The sequence below is a fragment of the Carcharhinus amblyrhynchos genome, chromosome 15 (assembly GCF_965287045.1).
Source record: "Carcharhinus amblyrhynchos chromosome 15, sCarAmb.v2.hapA, whole genome shotgun sequence".
NCBI lineage: Eukaryota > Metazoa > Chordata > Chondrichthyes > Carcharhiniformes > Carcharhinidae > Carcharhinus > Carcharhinus amblyrhynchos.
In genome coordinates, this window is record NC_137338.1 from 20309288 (window position 1) to 20326747 (window position 17460).

Consider the following 17460-nt stretch of genomic DNA (forward strand, 5'->3'; position numbering starts at 1 on the left):
GCGAGGGACAGCGCGCGCGGGCGGGCGAGGGACAGCGCGCGCGGGCGGGCGAGGGACAGCGCGCGCGGGCGGGCGAGGGACAGCGCGCGCGGGCGGGCGAGGGACAGCGCGCGCGGGCGGGCGAGGGACAGCGCGCGCGGGCGGGCGAGGGACAGCGCGCGCGGGCGGGCGAGGGACAGCGCGCGCGGGCGGGCGAGGGACAGCGCGCGGGCGGGCGGGCGAGGGACAGCGCGCGGGCGGGCGGGCGAGGGACAGCGCGCGGGCGGGCGGGCGAGGGACAGCGCGCGCGCGGGCGGGCGGGCGAGGGACAGCGCGCGGGCGGGCGCGCGCAAGAGAGAGAGAGGGCGCGCGCAAGAGAGAGAGAGGGCGCGCGCAAGAGAGAGAGAGGGCGCGCGCAAGAGAGAGAGAGGGCGCGCGCAAGAGAGAGAGAGGGCGCGCGCAAGAGAGAGAGAGGGCGCGCGCAAGAGAGAGAGAGGGCGCGCGCAAGAGAGAGAGAGGGCGCGCGCAAGAGAGAGAGAGGGCGCGCGCAAGAGAGAGAGAGGGCGCGCGCAAGAGAGAGAGAGGGCGCGCGCAAGAGAGAGAGAGGGCGCGCGCAAGAGAGAGAGAGGGCGCGCGCAAGAGAGAGAGAGGGCGCGCGCAAGAGAGAGAGAGGGCGCGCGCAAGAGAGAGAGAGGGCGCGCGCAAGAGAGAGAGAGGGCGCGCGCAAGAGAGAGAGAGGGCGCGCGCAAGAGAGAGAGAGGGCGCGCGCAAGAGAGAGAGAGGGCGCGCGCAAGAGAGAGAGAGGGCGCGCGCGAGAGAGAGAGAGGGCGCGCGCGAGAGAGAGAGAGGGCGCGCGCGAGAGAGAGAGAGGGCGCGCGCGAGAGAGAGAGAGGGCGCGCGCGAGAGAGAGAGAGGGCGCGCGCGAGAGAGAGAGAGGGCGCGCGCGAGAGAGAGAGAGGGCGCGCGCGAGAGAGAGAGAGGGCGCGCGCGAGAGAGAGAGAGGGCGCGCGCGAGAGAGAGAGAGGGCGCGCGCGAGAGAGAGAGAGGGCGCGCGCGAGAGAGAGAGAGGGCGCGCGCGAGAGAGAGAGAGGGCGCGCGCGAGAGAGAGAGAGGGCGCGCGCGAGAGAGAGAGAGGGCGCGCGCGAGAGAGAGAGAGGGCGCGCGCGAGAGAGAGAGAGGGCGCGCGCGAGAGAGAGAGAGGGCGCGCGCGAGAGAGAGAGGGCGCGCGCGAGAGAGAGAGGGCGCGCGCGAGAGAGAGAGGGCGCGCGCGAGAGAGAGAGGGCGCGCGCGAGAGAGAGAGGGCGCGCGCGAGAGAGAGAGAGAGCGCGCGCGCGCGAGAGAGAGAGAGCGCGCGCGAGAGAGAGAGAGCGCGCGCGAGAGAGAGAGAGCGCGCGCAAGAGAGAGAGAGCGCGCGCAAGAGAGAGAGAGCGCGCGCAAGAGAGAGAGAGCGCGCGCAAGAGAGAGAGAGCGCGCGCAAGAGAGAGAGAGCGCGCGCAAGAGAGAGAGAGCGCGCGCAAGAGAGAGAGAGCGCGCGCAAGAGAGAGAGAGCGCGCGCAAGAGAGAGAGAGCGCGCGCAAGAGAGAGAGAGCGCGCGCAAGAGAGAGAGAGCGCGCGCAAGAGAGAGCGCGCGCAAGAGAGAGAGAGCGCGCGCAAGAGAGAGAGAGCGCGCGCAAGAGAGAGAGAGCGCGCGCAAGAGAGAGAGAGCGCGCGCAAGAGAGAGAGAGCGCGCGCAAGAGAGAGAGAGAGCGCGCGCAAGAGAGAGAGAGAGCGCGCGCAAGAGAGAGAGAGAGCGCGCGCAAGAGAGAGAGAGCGCGCGCGCAAGAGAGAGAGAGCGCGCGCAAGAGCGAGAGAGAGAGCGCGCAAGAGCGAGAGAGAGAGCGCGCGCAAGAGCGAGAGAGCGCGCGCAAGAGAGAGAGAGCGCGCGCAAGAGAGAGAGAGCGCGCGCAAGAGAGAGAGAGCGCGCGCAAGAGAGAGAGAGCGCGCGCAAGAGAGAGAGAGCGCGCGCAAGAGAGAGAGAGCGCGCGCAAGAGAGAGAGAGCGCGCGCAAGAGAGAGAGAGCGCGCGCAAGAGAGAGAGAGCGCGCGCAAGAGCGAGAGAGAGCGCGCGCAAGAGCGAGAGAGAGAGAGCGCGCAAGAGCGAGAGAGAGAGCGCGCAAGAGCGAGAGAGAGAGCGCGCAAGAGCGAGAGAGAGAGCGCGCAAGAGCGAGAGAGAGAGCGCGCAAGAGCGAGAGAGAGAGCGCGCAAGAGCGAGAGAGAGAGCGCGCAAGAGCGAGAGAGAGAGCGCGCAAGAGCGAGAGCGCGCAAGAGCGAGAGCGCGCAAGAGCGAGAGCGCGCAAGAGCGAGAGAGAGAGCGCGCAAGAGCGAGAGAGAGAGCGCGCAAGAGCGAGAGAGAGAGCGCGCAAGAGCGAGAGAGAGAGCGCGCAAGAGCGAGAGAGAGAGCGCGCAAGAGCGAGAGAGAGAGCGCGCAAGAGCGCGCAAGAGCGAGAGCGCGCAAGAGCGAGAGCGAGAGCGCGCAAGAGCGAGAGCGAGAGCGCGCAAGAGCGAGAGCGAGAGCGCGCAAGAGCGAGAGCGAGAGCGCGCAAGAGCGAGAGAGAGAGCGCGCAAGAGCGAGAGAGAGAGCGCGCAAGAGCGAGAGAGCGCGCAAGAGCGAGAGAGCGCGCAAGAGCGAGAGAGCGCGCAAGAGCGAGAGAGAGCACGCAAGAGCGAGAGAGAGAGCGCGCAAGAGCGAGAGAGAGAGCGTGCGCAAGAGCGAGAGAGAGAGAGCGCGCAAGAGCGAGAGAGAGAGCGCGCAAGAGCGACTGTGCCCATATTTGATCTGATGCTCGAGACTTTGTGGCTTCTACACTGCTGAAACATGACAGTAGGTGTGAAACAAATTACAGCATTTCTCATACAATGGGTGGGATTTTCCCATCCTGCCCGCCACAGGAATTGTTGTGGCAGGACATACACCATGCAATGGTCCGTTGACCTCTGGTGGGATTTTCCAGACTTGGGGCATGCATGGCTGGAAAATCTCACCTAATATCTCTAAATGAAGTGATCATCAACCTCCATGCAGAATACTGGTTTTTCTATTTTCAAGTCATAAAGCAAGGAGACAGATCAATCTGTTCAAATAAATGGCTTCAATAAAAATGCTATAAATGTACAGGCATGACCTACATAATGGGGACTATGCACTGCACATCACAGAATCCAAAGTCAATATAATTATGAAGCAGCCAGCATACTCCTGGAAACATGTAATCGGTACAGATGTTCCTTCCAATCAACAGACAAAACAGTACACGCAAGAGGCCGGTTCAAAACTTGTAACGTTAAATAGTTTCCATGGATTAAAATAAACAATTAAATGTTAACCAAGGAGGGATTTAAAATATGGTATTATAATATTTATAATATATGTTGAAACTTGCTTTCTTTAAGCTATGAAATTTTGTTTGGGCCATGCCAATTTCTCAACATCAGAAGTTGCCCTTACTGACTGGTAGTTTTCATCAAACAGAAAAACATGTTTCAACCTTGGACCAGGACATTGTATCAATTATGGAGCCAATTTCAGGCCAAGAAGTTGATGCGAAATGAATTACATACTTCTAAAGGTTGCAAAAACCATTTCCCGTACCTTCATTAGATTAATTTCTTTTAAAAATAACATTTTTTTAAAAATTGAGCTTTTGGAAACTAGCACATTACCCAAAATGCTAGTTGTGCAATTATCTTCATTTTTGTTGTTTAAACAAGAACATTGCAACCATCTCAAATTGCAGTGATAGAATCCAGCATGAAAATCAATCCACCATGATGGCAATAAGTGATAACATGGGGAACTGCTGACAAAGATTGTAACAGTGCCATAGCTCCAGGAAATTCAGCCTCCCACAAGCTTGGACATTAGACAAGCATACTGTTAGCACGAGAGATAGAACATAGAACATTGAACATTACAGCGCAGAACAGGCCCTTCGGCCCACGATGTTGCGCCGACCAATTAAAAAGCAATGACCCTCTAACCTAAACCAAACCCTTTCCATCCATAAACCTATCCACGGATCTCTTAAACGCCCCCAAACTAGGCGCATTTACAACCGCAGCAGGCAGGGCATTCCAATCCCTCACCACCCTTTGGGTAAAGAACCTACCTCTGACATCCGTCCTATAACTACCACTCCTTAATTTATAGCTATGCCCCCTCGTGCTAGCTTTCTCCATCCGAGGAAAAAGGCTATCACTGTCCACCCTATCTAAACCTCTAATCATCTTGTATGTTTCAATAAGGTCCCCTCTTAGCTGCCTTCTTTCTAACGAAAACAACCTCAAATCCCTCAGTCTCTCCTCATAGGACCTCCCCTCCATACCAGGCAACATCCTGGTAAACCTCCTCTGCACCCTCTCCAAAGCCTCCACATCCTTCCTATAATGTGGGGACCAGAACTGCACACAATACTCCAAGTGCGGCCGCACCAGAGTTTTGTACAGTTGCAACATGACGCTGCGACTCCTAAATTCAATCCCCCTACCAATAAACGCCAAGACACCGTATGCCTTCCTAACAACCTTATCTACTTGATTCCCAACTTTCAGGGATCTATGTACACATACACCTAGATCCCTCTGTTCATCAACACTATTCAGAGTCCTCCCGTTAGCCCTATACTCTACACATCTATTATTCCTGCCAAAGTGAATTACCTCACACTTTTCCGCATTAAACTCCATCCGCCACCTCTCGGCCCAGCTCTGCAACTTGTCCAAGTCTCTCTGTAAACTATGACACCCCTCCTCACTATCTACCACACCTCCGACTTTGGTGTCATCAGCAAATTTACTAATCCACCCAACTATACCCTCATCCAGATCATTTATAAAAATTACAAACAGCAGTGGCCCCAAAACAGATCCCTGAGGCACACCACTTGTAACCGAACTCCATGACAAATACTTACCATCAACCACCACCCTCTGTCTCCTATCTGCTAGCCAATTCCTGATCCAATTAACTAAATCACCCTCAATCCCATACATCTGCATCTTCTGCAGAAGCCTTCCATGGTGAACCTTATCAAACGCCTTACTAAAGTCCATATATACCACATCAAGTACGGAGTGAGTTGAACATATAACTCTGATACTGCTAGCCAAGAATCACTGCCCTGTATTTAAAGCACAGCACCAAAGAAACAAGGCTTGTGCCAACAGGAACTTGAAGCAACATAATTTTCATACATCCAGTGTTAAACAGGGCACATTAACATGGTGCTAATGTTACTGGATGAGAAATCCAGAGGCCCACAGTAATACTCCGGAGACACCAGTATAACTCCCACCATGGCAACTGGGGAATTTAAATTCAATTAATAATTCTGGAATAAAAAGTTTCAGTAATGGTGACTGTGAAATTACCAGACTGTCACAAAAACTCATCTGTTTTACACGTGTCCTATTGGGAATCTGTCGTCCTTATCTGAGCTGGCCTACACGGGCCTCCAGACCAACAAAATGTTGTTGACTCTGAAATGATCGAGAAAAAACAATTATGTCGAACTGCTAACAAAGTTATTAAGGACAGTTTATCTGCCACTGACCTGGGTACTGGAAAGGGCAAAGGCAAACCCTATCCAGTCAACCTTACAAAGTCGTCCTCTCTAACATTTGTGCAAAATTAGGGAAAACAGTCCAATAGACCTGTCAAATAACAGCCTCACTGAATCTTTTCATAAAACCAATGCCCAAGGCATCTCTAGATATGTCCTTTTCCACCTGCAGGACATATCCACAATGGATGGTGGCACTGTACTATACAATTGGGTAAGAGTGGCCTTGGAAGTCCTCAACATTGACTCCAGACTCCATGAAGTCACAGGGCATCAGATCAAACATGCTGATAATCCCCTATTGCCTTGTCTCAGCTGATGAATCCAAGTGAACAGCACTTGGAAGGCCAGAAAGAAAGAGAAAGCACTTGAGTACATTCTGGGGACTTCAGCATCCATCACTTAGCGCTGCACCACTACTGACTGAGCCTTAATGGATGTATCTGCCAGACTGAGCCTGTGGCAGATGGTGAGGGAACCAAAAACTTCCTTGATTTCTTCTTCATCAATCTACCAGTTGCAGATGTATCTCTTCATGACAGTATTGGTGGGGGGTGTCCACTGCACAATCCTCATGGAGATGAATTTTCACATTAATTTTCACCTTCATACTGAGGTTACCCTTCATCATGTTGTGTAGCACTATGATCGAACTAAACGGGTTAGATTCAGAACAGATATAGCAGCTGAAAACCAGGCATTCATGATGCAATACTGGACATCATCAACAGTAAAACTGTATTCAACCACAATTGATAATCATGCCCAGCACAATCCTCACTAGCAATAGCATCAAGCCAGGGAATCAACACTGATTCAATGTGTAGGAGAACATGCCAGGAGAAGCAACAGGCATATCTAAAAATGATGTGTAAACCTGGTAAAGCTACAACACAAGAGCGTATACATGTTAACGGGTGGGAGAAGTACACCATAGACAGGGCCAAACAATTCCAGAATTAAAGGAATCAACCCTTGCCATTTCCTTCAAGGGTTCTGAAGGAAATGGCAGAGGTGATAGTGGATGCCTTGGCGATTATTTTCCAAACCTTGCTAGATTCCGGGGAAGTGCCGGAAGATTGGAAAACGGCTAATGTTACGCCGCTGCTTAAAAAGGGTAGCAGGCAAAAGGCAGGGAATTAAAGGCCGGTTAGTTTAACATCTGTTGTAGGAAAAATGCTTGAATCCATAATCAAAGAGAAAATAGTGAGGCACCTTGAGAAGAATTGTTTGATAGAGCAGACGCAACACGGTTTCATTAAGGGGAAGTCGTGTCTGACGAATTTACTGGAATTCTATGAGGATGTGTCTAGTGCAGTGAATAGAGGGGAACCGGTGGGTGTGGTGTTTCTCAATTTTCAGAAGGCGTTTGATAAGGTGCCGCACAAAAGGTTGTTACAGAAGGTTAGGGGGCATGGAGTTGGGGGTAGGTGTTAGCGTGGATAGGGGATTGGCTGTCAAATAGGAGGCAGAGAGTGGGTGTCAATGGGTGCTATTTGGATTGGCAGTTGGTGACTAGTGGAGTGCCCCAGGGATCGGTGCTGGGGCCTCAGCTATTTACCATTTATGTAGATGATCTGGAGGAGGGAGCCGAGTGTAAGGTGTCAAAATTTGCTGATGACACAAAGATAAGTGGAACAGCAAATTGTGTGGAGGGTGTGGAAAGTCTGCAGAGGGATCTAGATAGGCTGAGCAAGTGGGCAAGGACCTGGCAGATGGAATACAATGTTGGCAAGTGTGAGGTTATCCACTTTGGTAGGAATAATGGTAGGAAGGACTACTACTTACAGGGCGAGAAGCTGCAGCATGCTACGGTGCAGAGGGACCTGGGGGTCCTTGTGCATGAGTCACAAAAACCCAGCCTACAGGTGCAGCAGGTGGTCAGGAAGGCAAATGGGATGCTGGCCTTCATAGTGAGGGGGATTGAATATAAAAGTAGGGAGGTCTTGCTGCAACTGTACAGGGCACTGGTGAGGCCGCAGCTGGAGTACTGTGTGCAGTTTTGGTCGCAGCACTTGCGCAAGGATATTTTGGCCTTGGAGGGAGTGCAGAGGAGGTTCATTAGGCTGATACCAGAGTTGAGGGGGTTGAGCTATGAGGAGAGGCTGAATAAATTAGGCTTGTACTCGTTAGAGTTTAGAAGGATGAGGGGAGATCTCATTGAGACATATAAGATGATGAATGGGATGGATAGGGTAGAGGTGGAGAGGTTCTTCCCGCTCAGAAAGGACAGCAGGACTAGAGGGCAGAGCCTCAAGATAAGGGGGGAGGGGGCAGTTTAGAACAGAGTTGAGGAGGAACTTCTTCACTCAAAGGGTGGTGAATCTCTGGAATTCTCTGCCCGTTGAAGTGGAGGAGGCTACCTCGCTAAGTATATTTAAGACGCGGGTAGATAGGTTTTTGGTAGGCAAGGGGATTAAGGGTTATGGGGAGAAAGCGGGAAAGTGGAACTGAGCCACTTCAGATCAGCCATGATGTTATTGAATGGCGGGGCAGGCTCAAAGGGCTAGATGGCCTACTCCTGCTCCTATTTCTTATGTTCTTATGTTCTTATGGATAAATCAAATCTCCATAGACCTGATACATCCTGTCATGAGTGGTGGTAGGCAATTACACAACTAATTGGAGGTGACGTCTCAAAAAACATCCTATCCTCAATGTTAAGAGGGTCCAGCAAGTCAATGCAAAAGACAATGCTGACATGTTAAATGCCATGTGGATGATGCAACTTGGCCTCCTCTTAAGGTTCTCAGAGCCTCAGATTCTGGTTTTCAGCAAATTTGATTAATTCATGATATTAAGAAACGGCTGAAGGTATCGGGCACAGATAAGGCTATGTACCCCAACAACATCTTGACTGCAGTACTAAAGATCTATGCTCCAGAACCAACAGTGCCATCAGCCAAGCTGTTCTGGCAAAGCTTTAAAAAAAGCATCCCCAACAATGTAAAATCTTAAACACAAGAGCATAGGACAAATCCAATCCAGTGATCGGCATTCTGCCAGCCTACTCTCGATCTTCAGTAAAGTGTTATAAGATGTCATGAGGGTGCTACCAAGTGACATTCCTCAACAATAGCCTGCTCACTGATGATAGTTTGGGTTCTGCCAGTGTCACAACTCCAGACCACATTACAGACTGTGTCTAAACATGGACAAAAGAGCTGAACTCATGAGGTAAGGTGGCATTTGACAGAGTCAAACATTAAGGAGTCCTAATAAAATTGAAGTTAATGGGAGTAACAGGGGAAACTTTTAACCGATTATTCCCACTTCACACAAAGGAAGATAGTTATGATTGCTGGTAGTCAATCATTTCAGCCACAATAACTCATCTTTCATTCCCTCACCCTGCAGTATAAATATCTCCCACTTTCTATGCCTTTTAGCTTTGACAAAAATGTTAGCTCTTTTCTCTCCTTACAGATGCTGCTAGACCTGCTGTGATTTTCCAGCATTCTCTTCTGACATTGTTGCCAGAGTTCCTCGGGGTGGTGTCCTGGGCCCAATCTTCACAGATGACCTGCCCACCATCGAAAGCTTTATGGATGCCCACTGATTATTATGCAATGTTCAGTATCATTCACACATCCTCAGATACTGAAACAGTCCACGTCCAGGCGCAGTAAGACCTGGACAAAAGTCAGGCTTCAGCAAGCAACATTTGCACAAGTACCAGATAATGGCCACCTCCCCCTTGGATGTTCAATGGTATTACCATCAAAAAAGAGGCGAAAATGGGCAGCACAGTGGCACAGTGGTTAACACTGCTGCCTCTCAGCTCCAGGGACCTGGGTTTGATTCCTTGCTTAGAGGCTTGGGTTACTGTCTGTGTGGAGTTTGCACATTCTCCTAGTGCCTGCGTGAGTTTCCTTTGGGTGCACTGGTTTCCTCCCACAATCCAAAGATGTGTGGGCTAGGTTGATTGGCTATGCTAAATTGCCCCTTGTGTCCCAGGACATGTAGGTTGAGGGACGAATGGGGTAAATGTGTGGGGTTGTGGGGCTAGGGCCTGGGGTAGGATTGTTGTCAGTGCAGACTTGATGGGTTTCTATGATGCCCCACTATCAATATTCTAGGAGTTAGAGCTGATCAGAAACAGGACCAAATGATATAAATACTGATTACATTACCAGATCAAAGGCTGGGAATTCAGAGATGAGTAACTTGAGTAATTCAAATAACTCCCATAGCTTGCCTAACATCAAGAGTGTGATTGAATAGTCTCCGCCTTCCTGAATGACTGCAGCACCAACGCTCAGGGGCTTTACACCATCTAGGACAAGGCAATTTGTTTGATTGGCACCTCATTCACCACCTTAAATATTAATTACTTTCACTACCAACAGAAGCACACAACTGCAGAGTATACATGAACTGTATAACGCACAGCACCCTCTTGCCAAGCCTCCTTTGACAGTACCTATCAAACTCGCATTCTCTACCATCCAGAAGGTCAAGGGGTGGGAACCCACTTTCTCTGCAAGTTTCACTTCATACCACACACCATCCTGACATGGAACTATATTTCTGTTCCTTCACAAGTACTGGGTCAAAAATCTAGAACTTCATTCTAACAGCACTGAGGTTGTAACTACACCAGATGTAGTGCAGAGGTTCGAAAAAAACAGCTCACCACTACCTTCTCAGGGGCAATTAGGGTTGGGCAACAAATGCTGGCCTTGTCAATGTCCACATTGCATGAAATAATAAAGAGAACAAAGATTAAAAAATTGAACATTACATAAATAAAAGTTCAACTCAACTGATAGACTTGAAAGTCATTAGTCCCACTTGTAGAATTAATATTGATCATTTATTGTGCAAACAGTTCAGATGTTTTCATCCTGTTTCACAGCAAGTTCTATAGTTCTTTCAACTTTGGGAATTTAAGTGCCATGTAACTTAGTCTGAAACAACAAAATTCTTTACAGATGGGTACTATGAAATTCCAAGAATGGAGAAAGGGATCAACTTCCAATACAACCTGCTCTTTCCGTTTTGGCATTTATTTTCCAAAATTGCAACATTCTTTAAAATTAGCAAAAACCTCCACAAAAATCTACGATCCCATTGTTCAATTGCTTTACGGCCCCTAAATTTTATGATGCCACCAAATCCATATTCAAATATTTTAATCGCTAATAAGAACAGAAACTGCTAGAAAAACTCAGCAAGTTTGGATCCTGGCCACTTTTCCCATTTTGCTCTACATTAATGCTCTCTCCTCCTATTCTCTCAATTGTCTGTTTGAATCTCTTCCATCTGAAAATCATCCTCTCCAGGAGGAATTCTTATTACTTAAAGGTCTCCGAGCCATGACTCATGCTATTATTTTACTATGGGACAAAGCAGGGAGGCAGGCCCAAACCTACCTCAGCCAGAATGAGGATTGAACCTTGCACCATTGCTGTTATTCTGAACTACATACTAGCCGCCTCATCATCTGAGCTAACCATTCGCCAAGGCACAGTTGGCATATCTCAAGCAATAGTTTCTCATTCTACTCTTCTATAGCCATCTCTAGAACACCAAAATTTAATTCTTGGTTTTCCCCTAATTAAATGCTGCATGAAATAGTTTGATATTTATATCGATGAGACCCAACTCTGCATGTCCTTCACCTCCCACTATCTCAATCCACAGCCTGTGAAAATCTTTATTGCCATCAAGTTATTTCCTGCCAGCAAGTCACCCAGAAATCAGAACTCTTCCAATAAATATTAGAAAGATGAAATCTACTTCCATTAGCTCCCAACAAAGCTCTGCAGCTTTGCCTGATTCAATGCTGTCATCATCTCCGTCTGTTGTCCAAGATTGGATCACATGCTGCAAAACTTCAAGTGTGATGCCTGTTCCAGGGCTCCAAACCCTATACCCTATCTCATGAACTTTGCACACTTCCACCGCAATACATCACACTTAAGCTGGTTATACCTCTTTGATGCTTAAATCCATGCCCAACCCTTTTGTGACCATAATATATTACTTTCCTCTCTCTTTTCCTGTTTTACCTCCACAGCTTTTACACTACTGCCCTCCCACCACATACAAACCAAAATCAGTCCAAATCGCTTTCAGTGACTTTTGCTTGTCCATCAATTTCACTCTCTGACTCCACTGACTCTTGTTGCAAACAAAATGAATGCAAAATCCTCATGTTTATATAGAAATCAATGCATAGTCTAATCCGTTTTACCACAAGTATCCTCCAGTCCCTTGCTTTTCAACTCGGCTTCTGGCTTCCAAGTTCTCTTCTCAATCAATATAAGCAACCTTCAGTTAACTTGATCCTTTAAATTCTTCTTTCACTACATCATCCCATTACATTATTCCTGACTTTTAAGGGACTCCTTAAAACTTGGCTTAAGGGTTATTTACCTGACTCTTCTACTACTATTTGCTGTCTGTATTGCCTTTGAATTGCCTTAGGGCTTTGATGACAACAGAATGCAACTGTTACTAAAATAAAATTTAAAACAAAGATATTTAGCTTGCAATTTAAAAGTGTGTTTGTGGGGCACTTTGGCATTAATTGAGGCATGAAAGCAAGGCAATGGACTCTTTACCTTCCATCTGGCCAGCTTGAGGCTGAACTGCTGTGTAGGACTGCTGCTGCTGTGGAGCACCAGGCTGATGAGCTACAGATGAGGAAGAGGCAATACTGTCAGGTGTTCCTGATCGTTCATCTACTGGAGCACTTGGAGGGCCTGAAACACAACAGATGAATCAATGAGCAAAAATGCATTAATCAGTTGCAAACATTTCCCCAAATTTCTGCAAAACACAATCCATATCGGACCAATGTAGAACTTACAACTTGGAAACTGCCCAAACAATCTGTGTTGGTACTTTCCCTCCCAAGTAAACAATTAGTTCCAATCAGAGATACTGTTGCCATATGCCTCCTACCACTTTCTTTCATCCACTTATCCAATCGAAATTCATTTAGTAGTCTTAATCATTTTTTGGTGGGAGAATAATGTGTTCACATGTGAGCAGTGGGTGGTGGTGTTTGGTGATAGCAGTCCCTTTGGAAAAGGGTGGCACAATGTTGTCCTTCAGCATACTTAGCATGACAGTAGTAGTAGTACACTATAAAAAGCTGTAAAGTCAATACATTTTAAAGTTATGCCCATACTTTAGTTGTGATCTCAGTTTATTACATAAATAGTTTCCTACCATAGAGATCTATAATCAACATTACTTTATGCTGAAGTTACACAGCCTCAAACATTCCTTCCAATGGTATGGTTTCCTCTGAATGCATTTAAGTTAATATTTTTGAGTGATAAATAAGTATGATCTTTTATAATACGTTCTGTTGCTGAGCAGAGTTCTCATTTCATTCTTTTTATTCATTCAAGGGGTACCTTTGTCGTTGACTAGTTCAGCAATTATTGCCCATTCCTAATTGCTTTTGACGTGATGGTGAGCTGCCTTCTTGAATTGGCGCAGTTCCTGTGGTGGAGGTACACCACACGGCTGTTACGGAGGGAACTCTGGGTTTTAATACAGCAACATTAAAGGAACAGTGATATAGTTTCAAATCAGGATGGTGAGTGGCTTGGAAGGAAACTTCCAGGTGGTAACATTCCCAAGTATCTGCTGCCCAAGTCATTCTAGATGGTAGCTGTCAAGATACTAAGAAGCCTTGATAAGTTCCTGCAGCACGTCTTATAGCTGGCACACACATCTACCACCGTTTGTGGAGGGGGTGACGTTTGTGGAAAGGATGTCAATTAAGTGGGTTGCTTTGTCCTGAATGATGTCGAGTGTCAGTGTTGTTGAAGCGGAACTCATCCAGGTAAGTGAAGGGCATACCATCACATTCCTGACTTCTGCCTTATAGATGGCAGACATTATTTGGAGAATCAGGGGTCAGTACCCGCCACAGGATTTCTGGTCTCTGACCTGCTTTATCTACATGGCTAATCTAGTGAAGTGTCTGGTCAATGGTAACTCTCAGGATATTGATAGTGGGGGGTGGTAATGTCATTGAATGCCAAGAGGTGATTACATTCTCTCATTTGAGATGGTCAATGTGTGGCATTTGTGTGGCACAAATGCTGTTTGCCACTTGTCAGTCCAAACTTGCACATTGTTTATGTTTCGCTTCATTTGAAGATAGGACAGCTTCAGTATCTGAATAGATGATACTGAACACTGCTCATCCTCACTTCTGACCTTATGTTGGAAGGAACATCATTGATGAAGCAACTGAAGATGGTTGGGCTTGGACACAACGCTGAGGAACTCCAGCAAGTAATATCCTGAAGCGGAGACAACTAACCTCCAATAACTACAAACGCCTTGCTTTATGCCTAGTATGACTCCAACCAGTGGAGGATTTTCCTTGATTCCAACTGACTCCAGTTTTGCCAGGACTCTGATGCCACACTGTCAAATGCTGCTTTTACTTCAAGGGCAATCAGTTTCACCTTATTTCTGGAATACAGCACTTTTTCCATGTTCAAACCAAAACTGTAATGAGATCAGGAGTTGGGTAACCCAGGTGGAACCCAAACTGAGCATTAGTGAACAGGATATTATGAAGTTTCTTGATAACATCATTGATTTGCCCTTTTATCACTTTACTGATAATCGAGAGTAGACTAATGTAGCGGTAACTGGCTGTGTTGGATTTATCCTGCTTTTTGTGTAGAGTAAGAAGTCTCAACACCAGGCCGAAGTCCAACAGGTTTATTTGGTAGCAAAAGCCACTAGCTTTCGAAGTGCAGCTCCTTCATCAGCTGAGTGGGATTTCAGTTCACAAACAGGGCATATAAAGACAGTCCAGTCCAATGCCGGTATCTCCACATGTTGTGTGGAGGACATACCTGGGTAAATTTTCCACATTGCCGGCTAGATGCCAATGTTTAGCTACACTGGAACAGTTTGGCATGGTGATGCGGTAAGCTCTGGGAGGACATGTCTTCAATGCTATTGCCAATTATTGTCAGGGTCCATAACCTTTAGAGCATCCAGTGTCTTTAACCATTTCTTGATATCATGTGATTGGCATTGGCTGAAACCCGGCACCTGTGACGCTGGAGGAGGCCAAGATGGATCATCCAGTTGGTACTTCTGGCTGAAAATTGTTGTGAATGCTTAAGCACTGATGTGCTTGGCTCCTCCATCATTAAGGATGGGGATATTTGTGCAGGCTGTTTCTCCAGTGAGCTGTTTAATTTCCCACTACAATTCACGACTGATGTGACAGGGCTGCAGAACTTAAATCTGATCCACTGGTTGTGGAATCGCTAGCTCTATTACTTGCAATTTCTGGTAGTTGGTATGCGAGTAGTCCTGTGTTGTAACTTCACCGCATTTTAAAATATGGTTGGTGTTGCTCATACCATCTCCCTGCTGCACACTACATTGAAGCAGGGTTGATCCCCTGACTTGGCGGTACTGGTACAGTGAGGGTTATACTGAGCCATGAGGTAGCAGTTTATAGTTGAGTGCATTTATGCTGGGGTTGATGGCTTACAGTGTCCAATGGATACTCAGTCTTGAGTTGTTAGATCTGATCAGGGTCCTCAATGTGAAGGTGAGACTTTGTCTCCACAAAGACACTGTCATCGACATATTCATGTGCATCAGGCAGGTTGAAGAGGATGAGCACAAGTATGTTTTTCGCTTACCACCTGCTGCAGAGTCAGGCTACCAGCTTATGGCTTTTAGGACCGAGGCAGTGCAGTCAGTAGTGACGCTACAGGTCACGCTTGGACACTGAATTTCCCCACCAGAGTACATTTTCTGTGGGCCAGAGGAGCTGAGGACTTCCACGGCAATTCCCTCCTGACTGTATATCACTATGCCACCACCTCTGCTGGGTAAATCCCACCAGTGAAACAAGACATAGCCAGGGATGTGATTGATGGTGGTCTCTGGCACATTGTAAGGTATGATTCTATGACTATGTCAGGCTGTGGTCCCAATTTTGGAGCAAACCCGCAGATGTTAGCGAGAAGGACTTTGCAGAGTCACAGGACCTGGTCTGCAGTTGTTTTCAGTGCCTAGGTCAATTCTTATTGATCATTCTCGTTTCATTCCTTTTTTATTAACTTTATAGTGGTCTGATGCAACCAATTGGCTTGCTTGGTCATTTCAGAGTGCTTGCTGGGCCAATTCAGAGGGCATTTAAATGTCAACTACCTTGCTGTGGGTCTGGAGTCACACGTAAGCCAGACCAAGTAAATTTTCCTTCCCTCAAGGGACTTTAAAACCAGAGAGGTTGATGACAATCGACAATGCTTTTACAGTCATCATTATACTTTTAATTCCAGATATTTATTGAATTTAAATTCCACCATCTGCCATGTTGGCATTTGAACCCTGTATATTCTGTTCCATGACAATACCACTACATCACCACTTCCCCTTTACTATAATTTGCTTGATCAAAACATCCAATTGAACAAATCATTAGAGGGGACACTGTCAATATCAGTTAAAAAAAACTGATCTAATCATGTGATTTAAATCCCTGCAGCCTCCACTGACATGAAGAGAATAACAAATACTTAACAATAACTTCAGATTAAACACAGAGATGCAAGCATGCCATCAATTAAATTGAACTCACATTGTTATGAAAGGAAAAAGTCATGCAGTGCATTATTCTATTCCAGAGAATATTTTAATATGGCCAAATAAAAGGTTGGGCTTTAATGACAGTGATTGCTATTACAAGGACCTTTCCATGTCATGCGTTACCAGCTGTGCACCATATTCAGTATGCTAACAGCATATTTTTGGCTTTACAATTCTACAGCATTGAATTTCTATGCTCTTATTAAAGAATTCTGACAGTTATTTGGTCCAAAACAGATGTGTCTAAACAGACTGCATCCCATTCCTTAAGCCACTGAGGCTCCAGTCCAAAACTAACAAATATTAAATCTATTGGATAGAACATACAAATTATTGCATTGTTTAAACAATGCAAGTAGGTTGCTCATCAATTTTGTTTAAACTGCTACTTCTTTGTCCAGATCTATAAATAAAGTTACGCTTTAAATGCAACAATAGGACGCTATTCTTTTGAAGGGCTCCTCTCCACATTGATACTGTTCAAATGATCTTTAAACTATCAAGCTAGTTTGAATTTCAGGTTCTCTCTAAGCGTAAAATTATGCTCGTGTTCACAGGCAGCACAAACTGATGAGAACCAAATCAAATGAATGCAGGTGAAAAAAAATCAAAATGATCTACTACATCCAAGTCTTATTAGGTACACACAACATAAATTTTGTGCTTGTCTAATCAGCTAACAATTCCAGTTGTTCACAGCATTGCAAATTACTGTGGTTAGATTTATACTGTTCTAGCTCAATTTAAAAATTTGATGGTGAACCATGGTAAATAAGCAATTCAACAATTTAGTCACGGTACAATGAGAATGACAAATTGAGAGACTATTAGTATAGTTTAAGCCCAGTGTGGTGCCCAGTGGATGATTGGAATGTTCCACCTCTGGCAGCTCCCCAGACCCAAACAAATCACAACAGTGTGAAGCACAACCATACACAAAACCTTGCAGCGTTACAATGACACCTCCTGAGAAAAACAAAGGTAATTTTAAGGGCTTTAAGTTTAAGTTTATTTATTAGTGTGACAAGTAGGCTTACATTAACACTGCAGTGAAGTTACTGTGAAAATCACCTAGTTGCCACACTCTGGTGCCTGTTCAGGTGCAGTGAGGGAAAATTTAGCTTAGCCAATGCACCTAGCTGACACGTTTTCTGGACTGCGGGAGGAAACTGGACCATCTGGAGGAAACTCACGCAGACACGGGAAGAGTGTGCAGACTACGCACAGACTGTGACCCAAGCTGGGGATCGAATCCAGGTCTCTGGCGCTGGGAGGCAGCAGTGTTA

General features: G+C 46.8%; 1 protein-coding gene across 1 annotated transcript in view; it reads right to left on the reverse strand.

Annotated features, from left to right (window-relative positions):
- tfg (trafficking from ER to golgi regulator) overlaps window positions 1–17460 on the reverse strand; it is a 149490-nt gene that overhangs the window by 34451 nt on the left and 97579 nt on the right. Inside the window, exon 6 of the mRNA XM_080203545.1 lies at window positions 12145–12285. Within this exon, the coding sequence (XP_080059671.1) occupies window positions 12145–12285 (141 nt within the window). The remainder of the gene's footprint in view (window positions 1–12144; window positions 12286–17460) is intronic.